The following is a 17,895-nucleotide window of genomic DNA, read 5'->3' on the forward strand; positions in this document are numbered from 1 at the left end:
GGTCAATCAGCATGTGAATAGGAACGCCCAGTCCCGCAGATTACATACCCAGAAGCCGCGGTGAAAATATAGATAAAAAACGGTATGTACGGCAATAAAATCAAAAAGGTCAGCATAATGTCATTCTCACAACTCGGCTCAATGTAATAAGACTTTTTTGGGTGAACCCCCACTTTAATCCTGGCAAGTACCAACATTACATTTTGTCTTTGTAAAGACATCTTTTATGACAAATTCAAAATCCTGAAGTGGGAGTCCTAAATCTTTGAACATGGCCGATAGATATATCAACACCAACAAGTCCAATGGAAGCCAGAGGGCAAGTGCTGAAGATCAATTGATCGCCTTTAGTAAAAGCTTTCCTGGGGAACCATAGAGTGTAGTCACTACAATTCTCCCCTGTGGTGGAGGATGGCAGATTAACATGTACACAAGCAAAGAGACAATGAAAGTTGTATTCCTCTTTTATTGGAGGTAAGATTTAAAAAGTAGGGGGTAAAAATCTGACAATTAGGGTACCCATGTTTGTCAGGCCTGGTCGAAAAAAAAAAATTAAAAGGATTAAACAAACGTTTACTACCACATTAGAAAGTGAACCAGTCTGCCTCCTAATGGGTGGCAAGTTTCCAAATTTCAAGCTTCTTTTGCCGATTTTTATTCTTGTAGAAAAAAGTTTTAGTAGTGTATCACACCCATTGAGCAGGTGGGCTTCAGCTTCATTTAGTCTATAGTCTTAGTATTTCCGGTATTTCATCTGGAAGTCACCGGTATTCAGGCGCGGGCGAGGCAGATCCCCAAATGGCTGGGTGTCGTCGTGAGCCAGAGCTCTCATACTGGCAGCAATCCGGTCTAGATCTGGCGATGGAAACTGAAAGGAGAATTCAGTTAGTACTCTAGGTCTCCAATATTAGTTTTAGAAGCAGGAAAGGTTTATGCATCATTACATACACCTGTTGTCGGGCAATCATGTGGCACAGAGGGAATATTGATGACCCTCAATATACAAGACTGCATTTTTAAAACCAACCTTCATGTACAATACTGAGTATGGACATTACAGCAGCATGCATACTTGATGTCTGAGCCCATTACTCTTTACACTACCAAGGGTCCTCAAGGCTTGCAATACAGCAGACAAGATCCACAAACTTTGCGGTTATAAAGTCCTGACTCGCCATGGCATATACTACTGATCCCCTGCCACAGGGACCGTTCTGATTTGCAGATTTGTAAAGCTGGTGCAATACCAGTGTTCCAGACTTTTATTTGCTCAGCCAAGGACAAGTGGCAGTCACATCAGTTATAGGTGGTCTGGTTCCTGATCCATATGACCCACACTTTGTTAAAGTGCATCATGTACAGGCTAGACTGGCAGTGCCAAAAAGTTAAGGCTGATTCACATGCGTGTAGGCATCTGGTGCACATACCATGCATACAGCCCATATGCCTCCATGGCCACGAATCTCCATTAGCAAACATGCTGTCAACTATAAGCTACTTGGAAAGAATAGATGACCCTTTTAAAGGCCATGTGACTGCTGTGAAAATTAGTCGTGAAAATTAGTCATGCACAAGCCTGATCTTATGCAACACTTATGTCAAATCTTGTTTAAGACCATGGTAACACTATGGCCATGAGACAAATGGCATAGAAAATAAATGGCTTACTCAGCCTTTGTACAAAAATATATTTCCTATATACAGGATAGGCTGTGTGAAGAGTACACAGAGGCAGCTCTTTAATTAGGCAATTGCCTTAGGCCTCGCCCACAGAAAGGGCATTGCACCATTGCCCAATTTGCCTTTAAGGTTAGTGTGGGGACATGCTGCACACAGCTGCAGGCTGAGCCACCGCAGTGGCAGATGAGGGACACTACAAGCAATCAGGTGGCTGGAGGGCATGGCTCAGGCTGTCTGCATCCAATAGCAGGCTTCACTGCCGTGGCACAGTCCTCTAGCCTTTCCCCTAAAGTTGGCGACAGTGGCCCCAGCGCATGGCAGGAGTTGTAGTTCTCCACAGACTTCAACTTGGCCCTCCGGTTCCTGTGCTCTGCAGAGACTACAACTCCCAGATTGCACTGCAGGGCACTCAGAGGGATAGCGCTTCACGTGTCGCTTCTCCTGCCGCCTTTAGTAGGGGGACCAAGGCAAGGAGCAGCCAGTCTCCAACTATATGGAAACAAATGTGTGTAAAGAAAAAAATCCTTCTGCCAAGTTTGTAACCAACTTCCTTCTTAGAAGAAACTGTAAATGCAAGAAGTTTAACCACTTAAAGTCAAAATCTTTTCCTGACACTTAAGCAATATTTTTTGCTAGAAAATTACTTTGAACTAGAGCTGCACGATTAATTGCGGAAAGAATCGCGATCTCGATTCTCCCTGTGCACGATCTCCCCGCGGGATGACAGGCGATTCTTATGTGTGTCACCGCCGGTTCCACGTAACCAGCGTGGAACGCAAATGGCAGATAAAGGAACCGACATCAGCAACCGGAACTGACGTCAGTTATCAGATGCAGCGTGATGCCTGGACGTGGGCGGTACCACCACGCTTCTCGGCTGGCGGTTGATTTTGATGGCTCGGCTTTAAGCTGCAAATTAAATGGCCCATCTTCTACAGGTCAGCTCTCTAGTCCAGACCTCTTCTCTGCTGTATGTCCTACCACACAGAGAGCCGTGTCCTGTGTCTGCCTGGGAGTGTTTATCTATGGAGATGTGCGCAGTAATTAGACACTTATCTCCATAGATAGGAGGTTCAGCATGGGGTGAGATCTTATGTGTAATGGCCTAAACAAAATGTATATGTGCAAGGATGGAATGCCGGAAATCCATACATCTGTTAAGCAAGACTGTTACAGTATAAACAGATCAACTGCTATAAGGCTTACTTTAGTTTAAGAGCCTTTGGTAATAATAATATTCATAAGGGACAGTGGTTGCCGGTAATTTAAGTCCACTTTTCAGCTCACAGGCTCACATGCCCCCCTTTCATAGTCTGTCTGACTGTCAGGCTATTAAGGGGGGCACGTGAGGAGTGGACTTAATACCAGCAACCACTGTCAGTGTCCCCCTTATAATATATTATGAATATTACCACAGTCCGAGTCAGCTACCCATATTATCAATACAACCACAGTCAGCTACCCCAGACCTTGCAGATGACACTGCAGTCAGGCTATTAAAGGGGGGCATGTGATGTGAGCCTGTGAGGAGTGTGGACTTAAATACCGGCAACCACTGTCCCTTATAATATAATGAATATTACCGAAGTCAAACAAAACAAAAATCGTGATCTTCATTTTAAGCAAAAGAATCGCGATTCTCATTTTGGCCAGAATCGTGCAGCCCTACTTTGAACCCCCAAACATTTATATTTTAGCAGAGACCTAGAGAATAAAATTGCAATATTTTGTCACTGTATTTGCCCATCAGTCTTTCAAATGCAATTTTAGGGGAAAAACACTATGAAGTAAAATAAAAATCAAATTTTAGCCAGAATCGTGCAGCTCTCCTTATAGGTAAAGTCGTCATCAGCAAGGTTACAGAAGTCAGCGACATCGGTATCCAATATAGCTCAGCAATTCTTCAACACCCCACCCCTAATTTTCTACAGTAGTGCTAATTGTAAGAACTCCTTCCCATGAAATATGAAGGAAGTCTTTACTGTCCACTTATGCTGACCTTTGCCCCTTCATCATCAGAAGCTTGGTTAGCTGGTCTTCTCTCTTTGAATCCCCATATAGGCACAGTGACGGGCAGAGACTTGGCATACTGCTGGAGATTGCGCTGTTGCAGAGGTAGCCCAGGAACATCTTCAGTTATACTTCCATCTGTAGAAATACCAAGAAATAAGTGTAATAAAGCCATTTATATTAGGGCTGTGGAAATTCGATACATTTTTTTGATCGATCAAAATTTTGATTGGTGCTCGCCTCCCAGGCCTAAAGGGAGTTCCATCAGAGATCCAGTGATATCACAGACAGCGGCGGGGCTTGCCGTGTCCCTCTGAAGGGCTCCTTTGCTGTGCCTTCATATCTGCATGCCGGCGGGACTTTACTATCTGCCACACGCAAGGGCTGTTACACTTCCCTCTATCAACCTGGGATTCTACAACCATCCACAGGGAGTTGTGATAGTTCCCTTCACGGGACATCTACATGCCGATGGACCGATGTTAACCTCTACTCATCTGGATTCAGCAGTGGCATCGTTGTACACATTTTTATACCAGTATCATACTTGGCGAAATGTTTTTATGACCGCTTTTGCTACTGTTTGGTATCACTCGCACCATTTTTACAGTTTGTAGCTACATTGATTTTATCTCCAGTGCAATATTTATTTTGTTAAATACTTGAAGACTATAAAAGTTTTAATGCTAAAAAAAAAAAAAATATAATATATATATATATATATATATATATATATATATCTCCAGTTTGGGAGCAGCATTACACATGACCATTAAGCATCACTTAAAGTGAATGTAAACCTGAAAATGTATTTTTCATGTCACAATGTACAGTATAAGATTTCCTATCTGCCCATTCTTACCACAGTTAATCCAGCTCTAAGCAATCCTCTTATTGTTCAGTGAAATAAAACGGACTTGCAGAGGAAAACATTAGTCTGTTCCGCCCCCTTGCTGTGAGTGATGGGTTATTTACATATCTCATGCACTAGCCTTGACAGGCATTATTTTTTAATTTCCACCCCTTTTTTGAAGTCATGTGGTTACTTTTTTGAATTTTGACTGGAGGTTAGTGATCATAGCAGAATTTAGTGTAAGAAATACACAGAAAAAAAAAATGCATGTTGAAAAGGGGAGTGAGGAGGGCGGGGAGACCAACGACATCACCCACAGAGCTCCAGACAACAGATCCACCCAGAGAATCTGCAGTTTCAGTTCTTATAACAGACAGAGGGGAAACATTTGACAGATAAGGATACATTTATATCCTTATAGATCAGCACTATGGAAGTAGTTTAGAAAGGATGAGTGAGCGTGGGTTTACATCCACTTTAAGCAGAGCTCCTGGGGCCAATACCTTGGACTGGTTCCACTGACCTGGTTTGTGCAGGACATGAGGATGGGGGGGGGGTCAGAACACAGCCAGAGGGGAACCCACTATTCTAAACACCCAAAGTGTGTAGAATCAGATGCTCTGCTGCAGTTTAATTGAATGGGCTGCTTTAGCTTCCTCATTTTGCCATGAGGTCATTTCAACAATCAAAGCTGGAAATGTATCTTCAAAAATCATGGTCAACGTGTTCTGGCCCCAATATTTAAAACTACACCAAGAAGTGGGCTTGTATAGAGCCCGATGAAAGGTCTGGGCATCCTGCAAGCTTGCATCTTTAGTCAACTTGGGCAATAAAGATCACCCAACCCAAAATTTTCTGCATTATAGCCATTGCAACAGACAAGTCAGGTGGTGGCAGGAACGTATAGAATTCCAAGCCTCTGCAGTCTTACCATCTGTGCTTTCTGGGTCAGATTCACAGAAAGGTTCACAGTCGGGGATGTCTTCTTCATCCATCATAAAGAGCCCTGCAGACAAAAAAATACAAATTAAATAGTGCCACCTAGTGGAGAACTAACATTTTATAAGCAAAAATTTTCAGGACATGATTTATGGTACTGTACCAGATGCTACAGCAGCAGTTTGCTGGCACTGCCCATTGATTTCAATGGGCAGGGGCACTGTATGCTTTGCTCCTAAAGCGCTGCAAAGAAGCTGCCATCAGGAATTTACATCCTGCCAGCACAGCGCCCCAGTGTGAAAGCACTCAGGTTTTCACACTGAATTGCAGCAGAGTATTTTTTCTGCGACACACCTCCAGTGTGAAAGGGGTCTTAGGCTGCATTCACACCTGAGCGTTTTGTCGCCTGAAGCTCCAAAACGCTAGAGGGGAAAAAATACATTATTCTCAATGGAGATAGTTCACATCACCACTCCAAAACGCCCTATGCCTGAAGTTCAAACAAGTTCTGGACCCTTTTTTGTCGCTCGAATTGAGCGCATTTGGGCGTTTTTCACATTGGTGACCCTAGACCTGTCCAAAATTGAGGTAAAAAACGCTACGCTCAGGTGTGAATGCAGCCTAAAGGTATGACCTGTCAGGCAATTTGAAACGTAAATCACACTGGTGGCTTAGTGATCAGGGTTGCCAGCTTCCAGTAAACAGACATTTATAGAATCCATCATTTTTTGCATTTGTCCATAACAGACATTCAGATGCAAAAGTTATTACAATGCAAGTTTACTGAAAGCCGACAACCCTGTTAGCGAGATCCTCATTCAACAGAATGTTAGCCCACCTACAACCGATCAGTTATATGCAGCATTTAAATCACCTTGCCAAGGTTTACATCCACTTTAAAGATAAGACATAAAATGAACAAAGCACACTTCTATATAGTGTGCCTGGCATTAGGACTTCTGGATCCTTAAAGAGGAGGTCCACTTTTTTTATTATTAAAAGCCAGTAGCGACAAATACTGCAGCTGCCGACTTAATAAATAAACACTTACCTGTCCAGGGCGCCCGCGATGTCGGCAGCCAAAGCCGAGCAATCGCTCCGCTGCCATCCTGTGTGGGAATCAGGAAGTGAAACATTGCGGCTTCACTCCTACTGCACATGCGCGAGTCGCATTGCATGTCTTCACTGGTCCGTGCTGTCTCCTGGGACCAGTATGTTTCCCAGAAGACAGCTAGCTGGGGGGGGTGCTGCAATTACCTGTATTATACAGACATCTGCTCCCCCCCTGAAAGGTGCCAAATGTGACACTGGAGGGGGGGGGGGTTTCTAAAAAAGTGGGAGGTTCACTTCGTGGACCTCCGCTTTAAGGCCTCATGACATTTGACAGCAGCCATTTGTCTGCAGTAAGTAAACTACATCATGTTATCCAATGTGTCCAGGCACACATAGTTACATTTGACAGAAAAAAATAAAATTAGACACCCGAAACTAGAGGGTTCTGAAAGATGTTTCAGCTGTAAAAATGCCGACGCTGATAAACGCACAAAGTTGCTCACCAGCGTTTAATGTTTTTGATCCATTGAAAAAAAAGTGTGATTGATATAAAATCTCACTGCAAAGCTACCGCCAATTTTTATAAGGTCATTTTAATTTCCAGTGTGCATGAAGCCTCAGTCAACAGCAAACATGGTTTCAGAAAAAGCCTTTCTGGGATTAAAGTGGAGGTTCACCCGGAAACAATTTTTAACATTAGATTGATGCTCATTTTGTCTAGGGGAATCGGCTTGTTTTTTTAAATCGAAGCTGTACTTAACCGTTTTAGAGAGCGATCTTCTCCGCCGTGTCCAGGTATGGGCGTTCCCCATTTTGATTGACAGTCTGACAGTCGCATCCATCGCGTCACGATTTTCAAAAAGTAGCCGAACGTCGGTGCGCAGTATAGAGCCGCACTGACGTTCGGCTACTCGTGATGCGATGGATGCAACCGTCGGAAGCCTGTCAATCAAAATAGGAACGCCCAGTCCCGAAGACCATACCCGGAAGCGGCGGAGAAGATCGCTCTCTAAAAAACAGTAAGTATAGCTTCGATTTTAAAAAAACTACCCGATTCCCCTAGACAAAATAAGCATCAATCTAAAGGGTTAAAAAAAAAAATTATGGGTGAACTCCCGCTTTAAGTCAATGTTAAACCCCTGTGGTTTTTCACCTCAATGCAACCCTCTTGTAGTGCACCAGCTTCCCCACTCATGGTTTGGAGATCCCTGATCTAGAGGGAGGCAAGTACATAGCACAGGTGTTGCAAGTCTGTAGACCAGTCAATACCAAAGGCTGAATAGCTAAAGTACAGCACCCGAGATCCACCGATTACAGCCGCAATGCTTTGCAGGCTTAAGTGCACCTTATTGCAGAAGAAAACATTCCCTTTATGATTACCGACATAGAAAAACCTACTGTGGGCATGTCAAACATTTGAGTCACACAGGGTCCAGCTTTTCTCCAGTAAATAGGGACTTCTGTATATATTTTGCTACAGAATATGTCATTAAATGATTTAGGGCACCCCAATTGTTACTATGAATTACCAAAGTTATAATCTTCTGAAAGTGTATGGCTCTCAAATCTAGTGCAGCCCCCCTAAGACTTACCCCACTGATTGACATGTCTGGCTTACAGCATGGACTGCAACTTTAAAAAAAGTTTGCATAACGCCAGTATTGTGTCCAATTAGTACAAAATGTCATTTTCTACGATAGTCTGCACCATCTAGTGGTCATAAGGTGGCGTTTTTGGGAAAATGCTTTCTGCCACTAGATGGAACCCATGACCATAGGAAACACATTATGGGGCTTTACAACTGCTGTGTAAATGCTTAGACATTTGCACAGCATTTTTCTAAATTACACCCAAGTAATACAGAGCCAATCAGAACACAGGTTTCAGATCAGCAACTTAAGTACCAGAGCTACTGGACCAGCATGAAATGGGTCACATTCAGAGTTCAGTAGTGGCCACCTTAGTTTTTCATGACAGGTTCTCTTTTTTGGACAATGCAAAGTCCTAAGCTACCATGGTTCAGAGCTTCACATTTTAGTTATAGCCTAGAGCAGCATTTCTCAATGCATACCAACAGGTCATGTTTCAGGCTTGCCATTATTTTGTATGGTGATTTGATCAGTTTCACTGCCTTGGTAATTACCACAGCCGTTTCACCCGAGGGACAAAAAAAAAAAAAAAAAAAACACGACCTGTTGGTGTGCCTCGACTGGCCTAGTGCCACCTTATCTATTGAGAAACTGTTCTAAAATGCTGGGCCTTTCCAAGCGGCTTCAAGGGTCATTGCCTTGGAACCCTCTAGCAAAGGATGCCAAGGCATAAGACAATTGGGGTTGAACAAACCAGGTTTTCACAGCTCCTTTGTGTAAATTCTCAGCATCCAGATCCTCACCTGTCGAGTCACTTAGGTCACTGTCCATCTTATGCAGGCGGCTCTGCTTGTTGCAATCATAATCCTCTTCAGGTGGATTCAGGAGTGGCAGCGGCTCAGGTAGTTGAACTGGGGTCTTTGGTCTTTCATTGTCCTCCAGTGTTGGGATGCCCTCCTTGCCATAGATAGAAGGGTAGCTCTTAGAGTAAGAGTTCTGTCTGCCACTAGTGGCCTCTGTGCTGGTCTTTGTGATGGGTAGTGGGCTGGTAAAAGCAGTGGTTTTATGTACTACAGCAATGTCATCAACGTACCGCTGAGTGGCCTCTAGGAGCACCCCATTGCCGTGAACATGATAGCCATAAGGGGGCACAAACTTTGTTTTATAAGCAGTTATTAGCACAATGTCGTTTCCAGTCTGTGTGCGGTATTTGTCCGCGGCATTGATCAAGGCTTCCCAGGCCTCCTTGTGGTTGTCCGCCATGTCAGTCATGATTGAGATCTATTTCACTCTGTGAATGGAGAACAGATTGTTAGTCAATCTTTATATATGTACAGAAAGCAGAAGAGCAAGCATGGAAAAAGGTTTAATTTTTAGCCAGGAAGCAACAAAATGTGAGCTAGCCAGCTGAAAAGTGGTAAGTCTTTTAGCTTGGTTTCATTGAGGGGGGGAGAATAAAATAAAACCCCCCACACTAAAGACAACCCAGTGTTCCCAATATGGCACTTAAAGTACTCCTAGGTCAAGGATATGCTTCTAGTGGACCTCCAGATGTTGCAAAACTACAAGTCCCATCATGCCTCTGGGTGTCATGCTTGTGGCTGTCAGTCTTGCCATGCCTCATGGGACTTTGGGTTCTGCAACAGCTGGAGGTCTGCCAATTGCCTATCCCCGTCCTAGATCCTCCAAACACCAGGCTGAAGCACTAGCAACTCTATTTCAATCAAGGGTGGCAGTTTAAAACACATAAATGTACCAGTACAATTCCATTTCTCTTGTTTGCCAGGTCATCTGCTCCTCCCCTGACGGAAGACCAATTTGTGGAAGAAAGCCAAGACCTCAGTTACCATGTTTGGAAAGAGTGCCTAGTTGAGGGGGGCAAGGTCAGCTAGAAGGTTCCTGCCCAGTCCTATGCCATTAGTTTCTAGTACAGGCATCCGAGCCAGTCACTGGTGTCTAGGATGCAAGTGGACAGGCTGCACAGCCTTACTGGTTATGCTGCAGAAGCTGTGTGGCCCAGCTTTCAGTGTTGTAGCACCATGGAGGAGAGAAGGGGGGGAAAAAAAAAAAAAAAAAAAAAAAAGGGGGGGGCAGTGAACTAATGCTCCCTAGCATAGAATATGAACATGGCACATAAGAGCATAGTAACCATATGCCATGTTGAGCAATACTCTTGATGCACCAGGTGTGAACAAGCACTGAGCTGGCCATACAATAGGTATCCAATCAGGCCACTCCTTGCACTACATAGTAGGGTTGTCCAGATACCGATACCAGTATCGGTATCAGGACCGATACCGAGTATTTGCGGGAGTACTTGTACTCGCGCAAATACCCCCGATACCTAAATAGAATACTTCCCCCCCCCCATCGAAAGCCGCCGCATTGGTTAAACGGCGTGTGGGAACATCACAACTTTCATTTGAATAGCTGTAGTGTTCCTGCGCGTATAGACACTCCCCCTTGCTCGGGATTGGATGGGTGATTGTGATCTGTCCAATGCCGAGCAAGGGGGAGTGTCTATACACGCGGGCAAAACAGCTATTCAAATGAATGCTGTGATTTTCTCCATGCGGCGGCTTTTGGCGGCAAAGGTATGGGGGACATGGCTAGAGGGACATTGCTGCATATGTGAGCGACATGGCTTCATATGTGAGGGACATGGCTGCATATGTGAGGGACATGGCTGGGGGGGACATGGCTGCATATGTGAGGGACATGGCTGCATTTGGGGACACATTTAAAAATAGTATCGGTATTGGCGACTACTACTAAAAAAGTATCGGTACTTGTACTCGGTCCTAAAAAAGTGGTATCGGGACAACCCTACTACATAGTAGTGAGATCTAAATGAGATTGTATGGCCAATTTAAGTCTGTACACCCTCCTTTAGATCAAGAAAAACAAAGTGCAAGAGTCTGCTTAACCAAACACACTTTGGATTGCAGTTTTTTCCTTTTATAAAACCTAGACACTGTATGAAAGTTGTACAATGTGATTGTATAGGTCAGCGTTTCGCAACTCCAGGCCTCAAGGCACCCAAACAGGTCATGTTTCAGGATTTCCCTGAAAAGAAACAGCTGTGGTAATTACTAAGGCATTGAGACTCAAATTAACAGTGCAAAACAAAGCCTGAAAACATGACCTGTTAGGGTGCCTTGAGAAACATTAGCATAGGGCAGTGATGGGAAACCCTGGCACCCCATGATGCTCATGCACTCTGCAGTGTGGAGGAGCATCATGGGAAATTTAGTGCCAAAACCACCATCACTGGTATAGGATATGGCCAATTTGTTGCGACCACAGGACACCATTTTGATTGTACATTTACAAGCATCAATGTAGTACAAGAGCCACCCTGATCTGATGCAAATCTAATCAGGCCATACAATCAGCTGTAGATTTCCCCAAACATAACATGCGCACCAACCTAATCTGATCAATTTGTATTGAATGAAACAGGCCCTTGCACTACATAGAGATAATCTCACTAAGAGGTGTACAATCATACAGCCATGTACTGGAAGGGCTTAATCAATGTAGTAAAAAAAAAAAAAAAAAAAAAAAACAATGATGTTATCAGTACAAAGAAAGTCCATTGATACAATTCTGTCTGGGTAATAGTTTGTGTGAGTTTGCGGTACTAGTAGCCGCTACCCCTCTATTCCCGGTACCCCCATTTACCAATTCCGGATAATGGTACATTTTATATCTAATTAATTCAATCTGAGGCTATACTCAAATCTTATGCTTACCCAATTGGATTAGGTAGGGATATGCAATTAGCGGACCTCCAGCTGTTGCAAAACTACAAGACCCATCATGCCTCTGGGTGTCATGCTTGTGGCTGTCAGAGTCTAGCTATGCCTCATGGGACTTGTAGTTCAGGGATATGCAATTAGCAGACCTCCAGCTGTTGCAGAACTACAAGTCCCATGAGGCATAGCTAGACTGACAGCCGGTGTATTGTCACAGTTTGCTTCCTATCGTACAATGCTCCGGATGTCACGTGGCGGCCAACTGCGCATGCGTTCCAAATGCAAAGCGTTCATATGGATTCACGACAGTACACACCAGTGAAACCTCGGTCGGCATCCAGGCTCTTTCCTTAACATCCCCGTGGATTGGAGGATGTTAAAAAAGCCAGGAGGCCGAGCGAGCCGTCCGAGCGCAGCGAGTACGTGAGGCAGACTGGCCACTTTCCTCTAAATCCATGTCGCCCTGAATGCCGGGTTCGCTGGTGTGTACTGTCGTAAATCCATTTGAACGCATCGCGCATGCGCAGTTGGCCGCCACGTGACTTCTGCAGCATTCTACGATAGGCAGCAAACTGACTACACCACAAGCATGACACCCAGAGGCATGATGGGTCTTGTAGTTTTGCAACAGCTGGAGGTCCACTAATTGCATATCCCTGAGTTAGGGCCTCATACTTCTGATTACCTGAGTGTTCTGAGCTTTATGGCCAGAAACTATGCAATCTGATTGTGAAATCCCCTTTACATGCACAACCAGCTAGGTTAGAGCAAAGGCCTGTCAATTTGATACAAATCAAAATGTCTAGATCAGGGGGTCGCAAGCTGGCAGCCCTCCAGCTGTTGTGAAACTACAATTTCCATCATCCCTCTGCCTGTGGGAGTCATGATTGTAACTGTCAAGCCTTGCAATGCCTCATGGGACTTGTAGTTTTGCAACAACTGGAGGGCCGCCAGTTGAGACCCCTGGTCTAAATGAATCATGTAGTTCTGTTAAAGCTAAAAAAAAGGAGATTGGTGACCACTGCACTAGGCAATCTGATCAAACTGTGGCCCTTTGCTTACCTTTTTCCAGCCCCTGGGCCACTTTTCCTTCCACCGATACAAGACACTGTCCCACCCACTGGCACCAGCCATGGGGGGCACAACCACAACCCCCCCCCCCCCCCCCCCATGTATGGAAATTTAACATTAAAGTGTCTGTAAAGGCAGATTTGCCTTTGAGTATTCTACTTGAAGGCAAAAGCAGCTTCACCTAAATACTTACCTGTCCTGAGGCCAAACCAGAAATGTGCATGAGAGCAGAGGATCTCTCCCCAGGGTCAGCCCAGGAGCATGCATGCACAAGTCACCCTGCTATAGGGGCACCTAGAAAAGGAGGATCAGGGCTGCTCTGTGCAAATCTATGGCACAGAGCATGCAAGTATAACAGGTTACAAAAAGTACCTTCACATTCAGCTTTCCAAACTTGTAATGAAAGGATCAATCTTAAGTTGAGCAGGCCACTGCACCACACACACCTTAGATCTAAAGCAGATTGCTATGTGTTGTGAGCTTGCCATACAATCTGTTACAACTCCTTTAGCTACACCATCTGTCAGTATAGAGGCCTGATCTGATACCGACTTATAGCAGTAAGGCTTGCACCCCTTTCCAAAGTTGGGAAAGGAGATCGTATGGTGTATGGAGGAGCCAACACCGAGCTCACCCCACGTTACTTCTACATTATAAAGTTTGCAGAACGAACAAAACTTGAAGACAAATCCGTTGCAGAACCAGAAGTCTCAGCATGTCCCACCACCAGACCGATCATGCAGCAATGTCAATAGACACAGATTGCCCGATCTTGATCGATGTGAGATCAAAGCAACATTCCCACAGATAAAGGCATGCAGAACACAACTAGGACCATGGGAGTGTGCAGAACTACAAGCCCCAGCATGCCCAAGGATAGCCGATCTGATCGGCCGCCACCATCTACACTGCAAACAAACACAACCCCCCCTCCGTGTCAGGTAAGGCTCACCGGTCCCCGTGCAGTACCTGTCACTCTCCAGCAGTCCTCACTCTTCACCCCTGGGGTCGCACAGCTACAAACGTCACACTGCCCTATCCTGTACGCCGCGCACTCCCCCTCTTTAAACCCCTTAACCCCGCCCCATTCGTTGTAACCACGCCCCCTTTATTTGCTAGCCGCTCACCGCAGCTGATGAACCCAGGTGTCGGGGTAATCAAGTTCTAATTCAAGGCCAAGTCTCCATGCAACCGAGTTTTCCCCAAATTCTTTCATTGCCCACAACAAACATGGCGCCCGCTGCCTCAACTATAAAGCACTGAGTGAATGCAAACAATGCCACTGCCACAGGGGGCGCTTGACAGCGGCACAGCAGGTCTTGTGACAAGTAGTCAGGGTGCCCTTAGATTGTCGATGCTGCGTTTCAGAGGTATGGGTGCACTGAAAGCGGAGACAGGGGTTGCCCTTAATAAAAATGGCGGCGCCAGGCTGCAGCTGTTCTGCATGTGCGGGAGGTTGTTGACACTTTCCAATGCTGTGGTGTGACCAGTTTGTTTATTGCGTGGAGGCAGACTTGTATGGCGGCCCATATGTGTCAGTCAGCACACATGTTGCTCAGTCATTCTAGTTACCTCAGAGTTTCCTCACAATAATCACCTCACACACCTGTTCACCCGGCCATTTTATTACTTTTTACACCTATGAGAAAATCTGCAGTTTTTGCTAGAAATTAAACCTAAACAAAATATATATTTTCTGAAAGCAGAGACCCTGGAGAATAAAATGGGGGCAGTTGTCATTTATGTTGCATGATATTTGCACAGCTATTTATCAACCATCTATTTCCAGAAAAAATACACACAAATTTATTTCAGTGAACACAATAACAATATACTATATTATTACTATATACAATTTATAATTTGACCCTCCCTTCTAGATTGGGCTCTCTGATTTCTCCTGTACTGAATTGTATTGTAACTGTACTGTCTGTCATTATGTTGTAAAGCGCTGCGCTATATACATCTTGTATAATAATAATAATAATATACTACCCAATTTTTTGGCAATATAAAAGACAGTGTTGTACCAAATGCATAGATACCAAACTTCAAGTCTTAGACCTCTTTCACACTACTGGCACGGGCGCTTTACTGTCGTTTAAGCGCCGCTTTTCGGCCACTAGCGGGGGGCGTTTTTAACCTCCCTAGCGGCCGAGGAAAGGGTTAAAAGAGCCCACAAAGCGCCGCTGCCGAAGCACTTTGCAGGTGGTTCGGCAGTGCTGCCCATTGATTTCAATGGCAGGGGTGGTAACGCCGCTCCTTCACCACCCCTGCAAGCGCATCGCCCCAGTGTGAAAGCACTCGCATTAAAAAATGTACTGCAGATGCCCTCCAAGTGATTTTTTTTTCACCTCACTCATATTCCACCTTTCACCTCACTGATATTTGATTAACACTTGTCAATCATGCTGCAAACACACCATAAACATACTGTAAACGCTACAGGCGCATTTATGGCACGTTACTAGCCAGAAATCCCAAGTCTCCCGCATTTGGTGGCGAGTGCCCTGCGATCTCCCGGCTGCAGGGCTGATCCTGGGCAGCAGTGGTGTCTTCCATTCTCCTCTGGCCCGCTGTCCTTCTCCTCTGCCCCCCCTCCGTTCTCCTCCAACCCGCTGTCCTCATTCTCCAGCACCCCTCCATTCTCTTCCGGCCTGCTATACTTCTCCTCTGCCCCCCCTCCGTTCTTGTCTGGCCCGCTGTCCTCCTTCTCTATCCCCCGTTCGTTCTCCGACCTGCTATTCTTCTCCTTCGCCCCCCCCATCTGTTCTCCTCCGGCCCGCTGTCCTTCTTTTCCAGCCCCCCTCCGTTCTCCTCCAGCCCACTATCCTTTTGACTTTGCCCCCCGCCCTGTTGTCCTCCTTCTCCAGCCCCCCCCGTTCTCCTCCGGCCTGCTGTCCTTCTCTAGCCCCCTCCATTTTCCTCCAGCCCGATATCCTCCGACTCTGCCCCCCGCCCCGCTGTCCTCCTTCTCCAGCCCCCCTCCGTTCTCCTCCGGCCTGCTGTCCTTCTCCAGCCCCCTCTATTCTCCTTCAGCCGCTATTCTTTTACTCCTCCCCCCGGCCCATTGTCCTCCTTCTCCAGCCCCCCTCCGCTCTCCTCAGGCCCACTGTCCTCCTTTTTCCGAAAAATCATTTGTAAAAATAAATAAAAAAATTAAATTGTAAAAAAATAAAAACAATTCTGACACTGTCCATTGCTCTACTGGCACTGTCCACTGCCCTACTGACACCATCCACTGCTTTACTGACACCATCAACCGCTCTACTGACAATGTCTACTGGCCCCCAAAAAACATTTTGAAAAAATAAAAATACTAAAACTGAATTGTAAAAAAATAAAAATAAAGAACTACTGACACCGTCCACTGCCCTACTGACACCATTCTGCACATACTACCCACTGCTGTACACTCCTCACCTGAACATTATACCCACCTACATACACTCTGCACTCCTCTGCACACATACCTACCACCATACATTCCATACTCCTCTCTTGCACATACTACCCACCACCAGGGCCGCCATCAGGGGGGTACAGGCAGTACACCTGTAAGGGGCCCCGAATGGCAACCCCCCTTTTTTTCTTTTTTTATTATATATTTTTTTGTGTTTATTAAAGGGCCCAGAGGTCCCCATGGCCCCAGATGGCAACCCCCCTTTTAACAGTTTTTTTATTTATTTTTTATATATTTTTTTTTCTTTTTAGTAAAGGGCCAAGAGGTTCCCAGTGGCAACCACCCCTTTTTTTAATTTTTATTTTTTTATATAAATTTTTTTTAACTTTTATATATATATATATATATATATATATATATATATATATATATATATATATATATATATATATATTTTTTTTTTGTTTTTATTAAAGGGCCCAGAGGTCCCCAGGGCCCTGGATGGCAACCCCCCTTGGAATATAGTGAGGTGCATAACGACCTGCAAGACCCAATGAGTAGGTCCCGTCACCAATTGGAAGCAAAAGAGGTAGTTTAAAAAACAAAAGCTTCAAGGAGGAAGAGGGAGGCCCCTGGGCTGGGGTATGTGGCTCTCAAACTAGAGTCCAAAGTACAGACAAACTGTTCATCAAGAGGATCCACAGGATGCGACAGGTCATCAGGTGGGAAATCTAGAAGGGGTGGTCATTGAGGAGGCTTTTTGCGATCTCCGACGCACTGGGATCCAGATCTTGGCCAGAAGTGGCTTTGAGGTCGGTATGGGAAGCTGGAGGTCCTTCTCGGAAATAGGTGGAAGACCCGGATTGCGTAGGAATGCCTCATATTCATAGAGATCACGCAATGAATATTGTACTCCATCTTTAGAAGCAGAAAGTCGAAAAGGGAAACCCCAGCGATAGATGACTTGGTAGTTTTGTAGATGTGCAGTGATAGGGCGGAAACTACGTCTCTTAACCAGAGTGATGGGTGGGAGGTCGCTGAAAATTTGAATCTTGGTTCCTTTAAAGTCTATGCAAGTTTTGTTGTGTGTGGCTACCAGTGAGAGCTTCTTTACTTTCGAAATAGTGAAAGCGAACAATAATGTCTCTCGAGTTGGAACCAGGGCGTGGTTTAGGTGCCAGGGATCTCTGTGAAGGCTTTAGTCTATAAACGTGAGGCTATGGTGACAAACTGTTCATGACGCTTTGTCACTAATAGATTTAGGAACCCCACATATCTTCAGATTTAGCTATATGTCGGCTCTCGAAGCGCCCCCCGCTCGTCCCTGACTCCTGTGCGCCTACCCGGAGGGCGCGATCGTCGCCGGGCACCCGCGATTGCTCGTTACGGAGCGAGGACCGGGAGCTGTGTGTGTAAACACACAGCTCCCGGTCCTGTCAGGGGAGAAATGCTGATCTTCTGTTCATACAATGTATTTACAATGCATTTTTATAGTAATCCAATGCATTTTTATAGCACTGATCGCTATAAAAATGCCAA

General features: G+C 45.2%; 1 protein-coding gene across 3 annotated transcripts; it reads right to left on the reverse strand.

Annotated features, from left to right (window-relative positions):
• Positions 1 to 455: 455 nt before the first annotated feature.
• On the reverse strand, positions 456 to 14,147 carry AKT1S1 (AKT1 substrate 1). 3 transcript variants are annotated; one of them, XM_040327528.1, is made up of 5 exons: positions 14,081 to 14,147; positions 8,928 to 9,415; positions 5,475 to 5,549; positions 3,680 to 3,828; positions 456 to 868 (listed from the first exon to the last, which is right to left on the reverse strand). In XM_040327528.1, the coding sequence occupies exons 2-5, from the start codon at positions 9,394 to 9,396 to the stop codon at positions 734 to 736; spliced, it is 828 nt and encodes a 275-aa protein (XP_040183462.1). In that variant the 5' UTR covers positions 9,397 to 9,415; positions 14,081 to 14,147; the 3' UTR covers positions 456 to 733. The 3 variants fall into 3 exon arrangements, with proteins under 3 accessions (XP_040183462.1, XP_040183460.1, XP_040183461.1); XM_040327526.1 differs by lacking the exon at positions 14,081 to 14,147 and adding an exon at positions 13,923 to 14,028; XM_040327527.1 differs by lacking the exon at positions 14,081 to 14,147 and adding an exon at positions 13,906 to 13,998.
• Between the last annotated feature and the right edge of the window lie 3,748 nt (positions 14,148 to 17,895).

This window comes from Rana temporaria, chromosome 10 (assembly GCF_905171775.1).
Source record: "Rana temporaria chromosome 10, aRanTem1.1, whole genome shotgun sequence".
Taxonomy (NCBI): domain Eukaryota; kingdom Metazoa; phylum Chordata; class Amphibia; order Anura; family Ranidae; genus Rana; species Rana temporaria.

What these genes read in the sequence shown, in the direction of transcription:
- AKT1S1 (XM_040327528.1), bottom strand. Translation starts at nt 9,396, where the DNA reads ATGACTGACATGGCGGACAACCACAAGGAGGCCTGGGAAGCCTTGATC. An exon ending in TGACCTAAGTGACTCGACAG is followed by an intron (nt 5,550 to 8,927) that starts GTGAGGATCTGG and finishes TTTTGTCTGCAG; the next exon opens with GGCTCTTTATGATGGATGAA. An exon ending in CTGATGATGAAGGGGCAAAG is followed by an intron (nt 869 to 3,679) that starts GTCAGCATAAGT and finishes TTCTCCTTTCAG; the next exon opens with TTTCCATCGCCAGATCTAGA.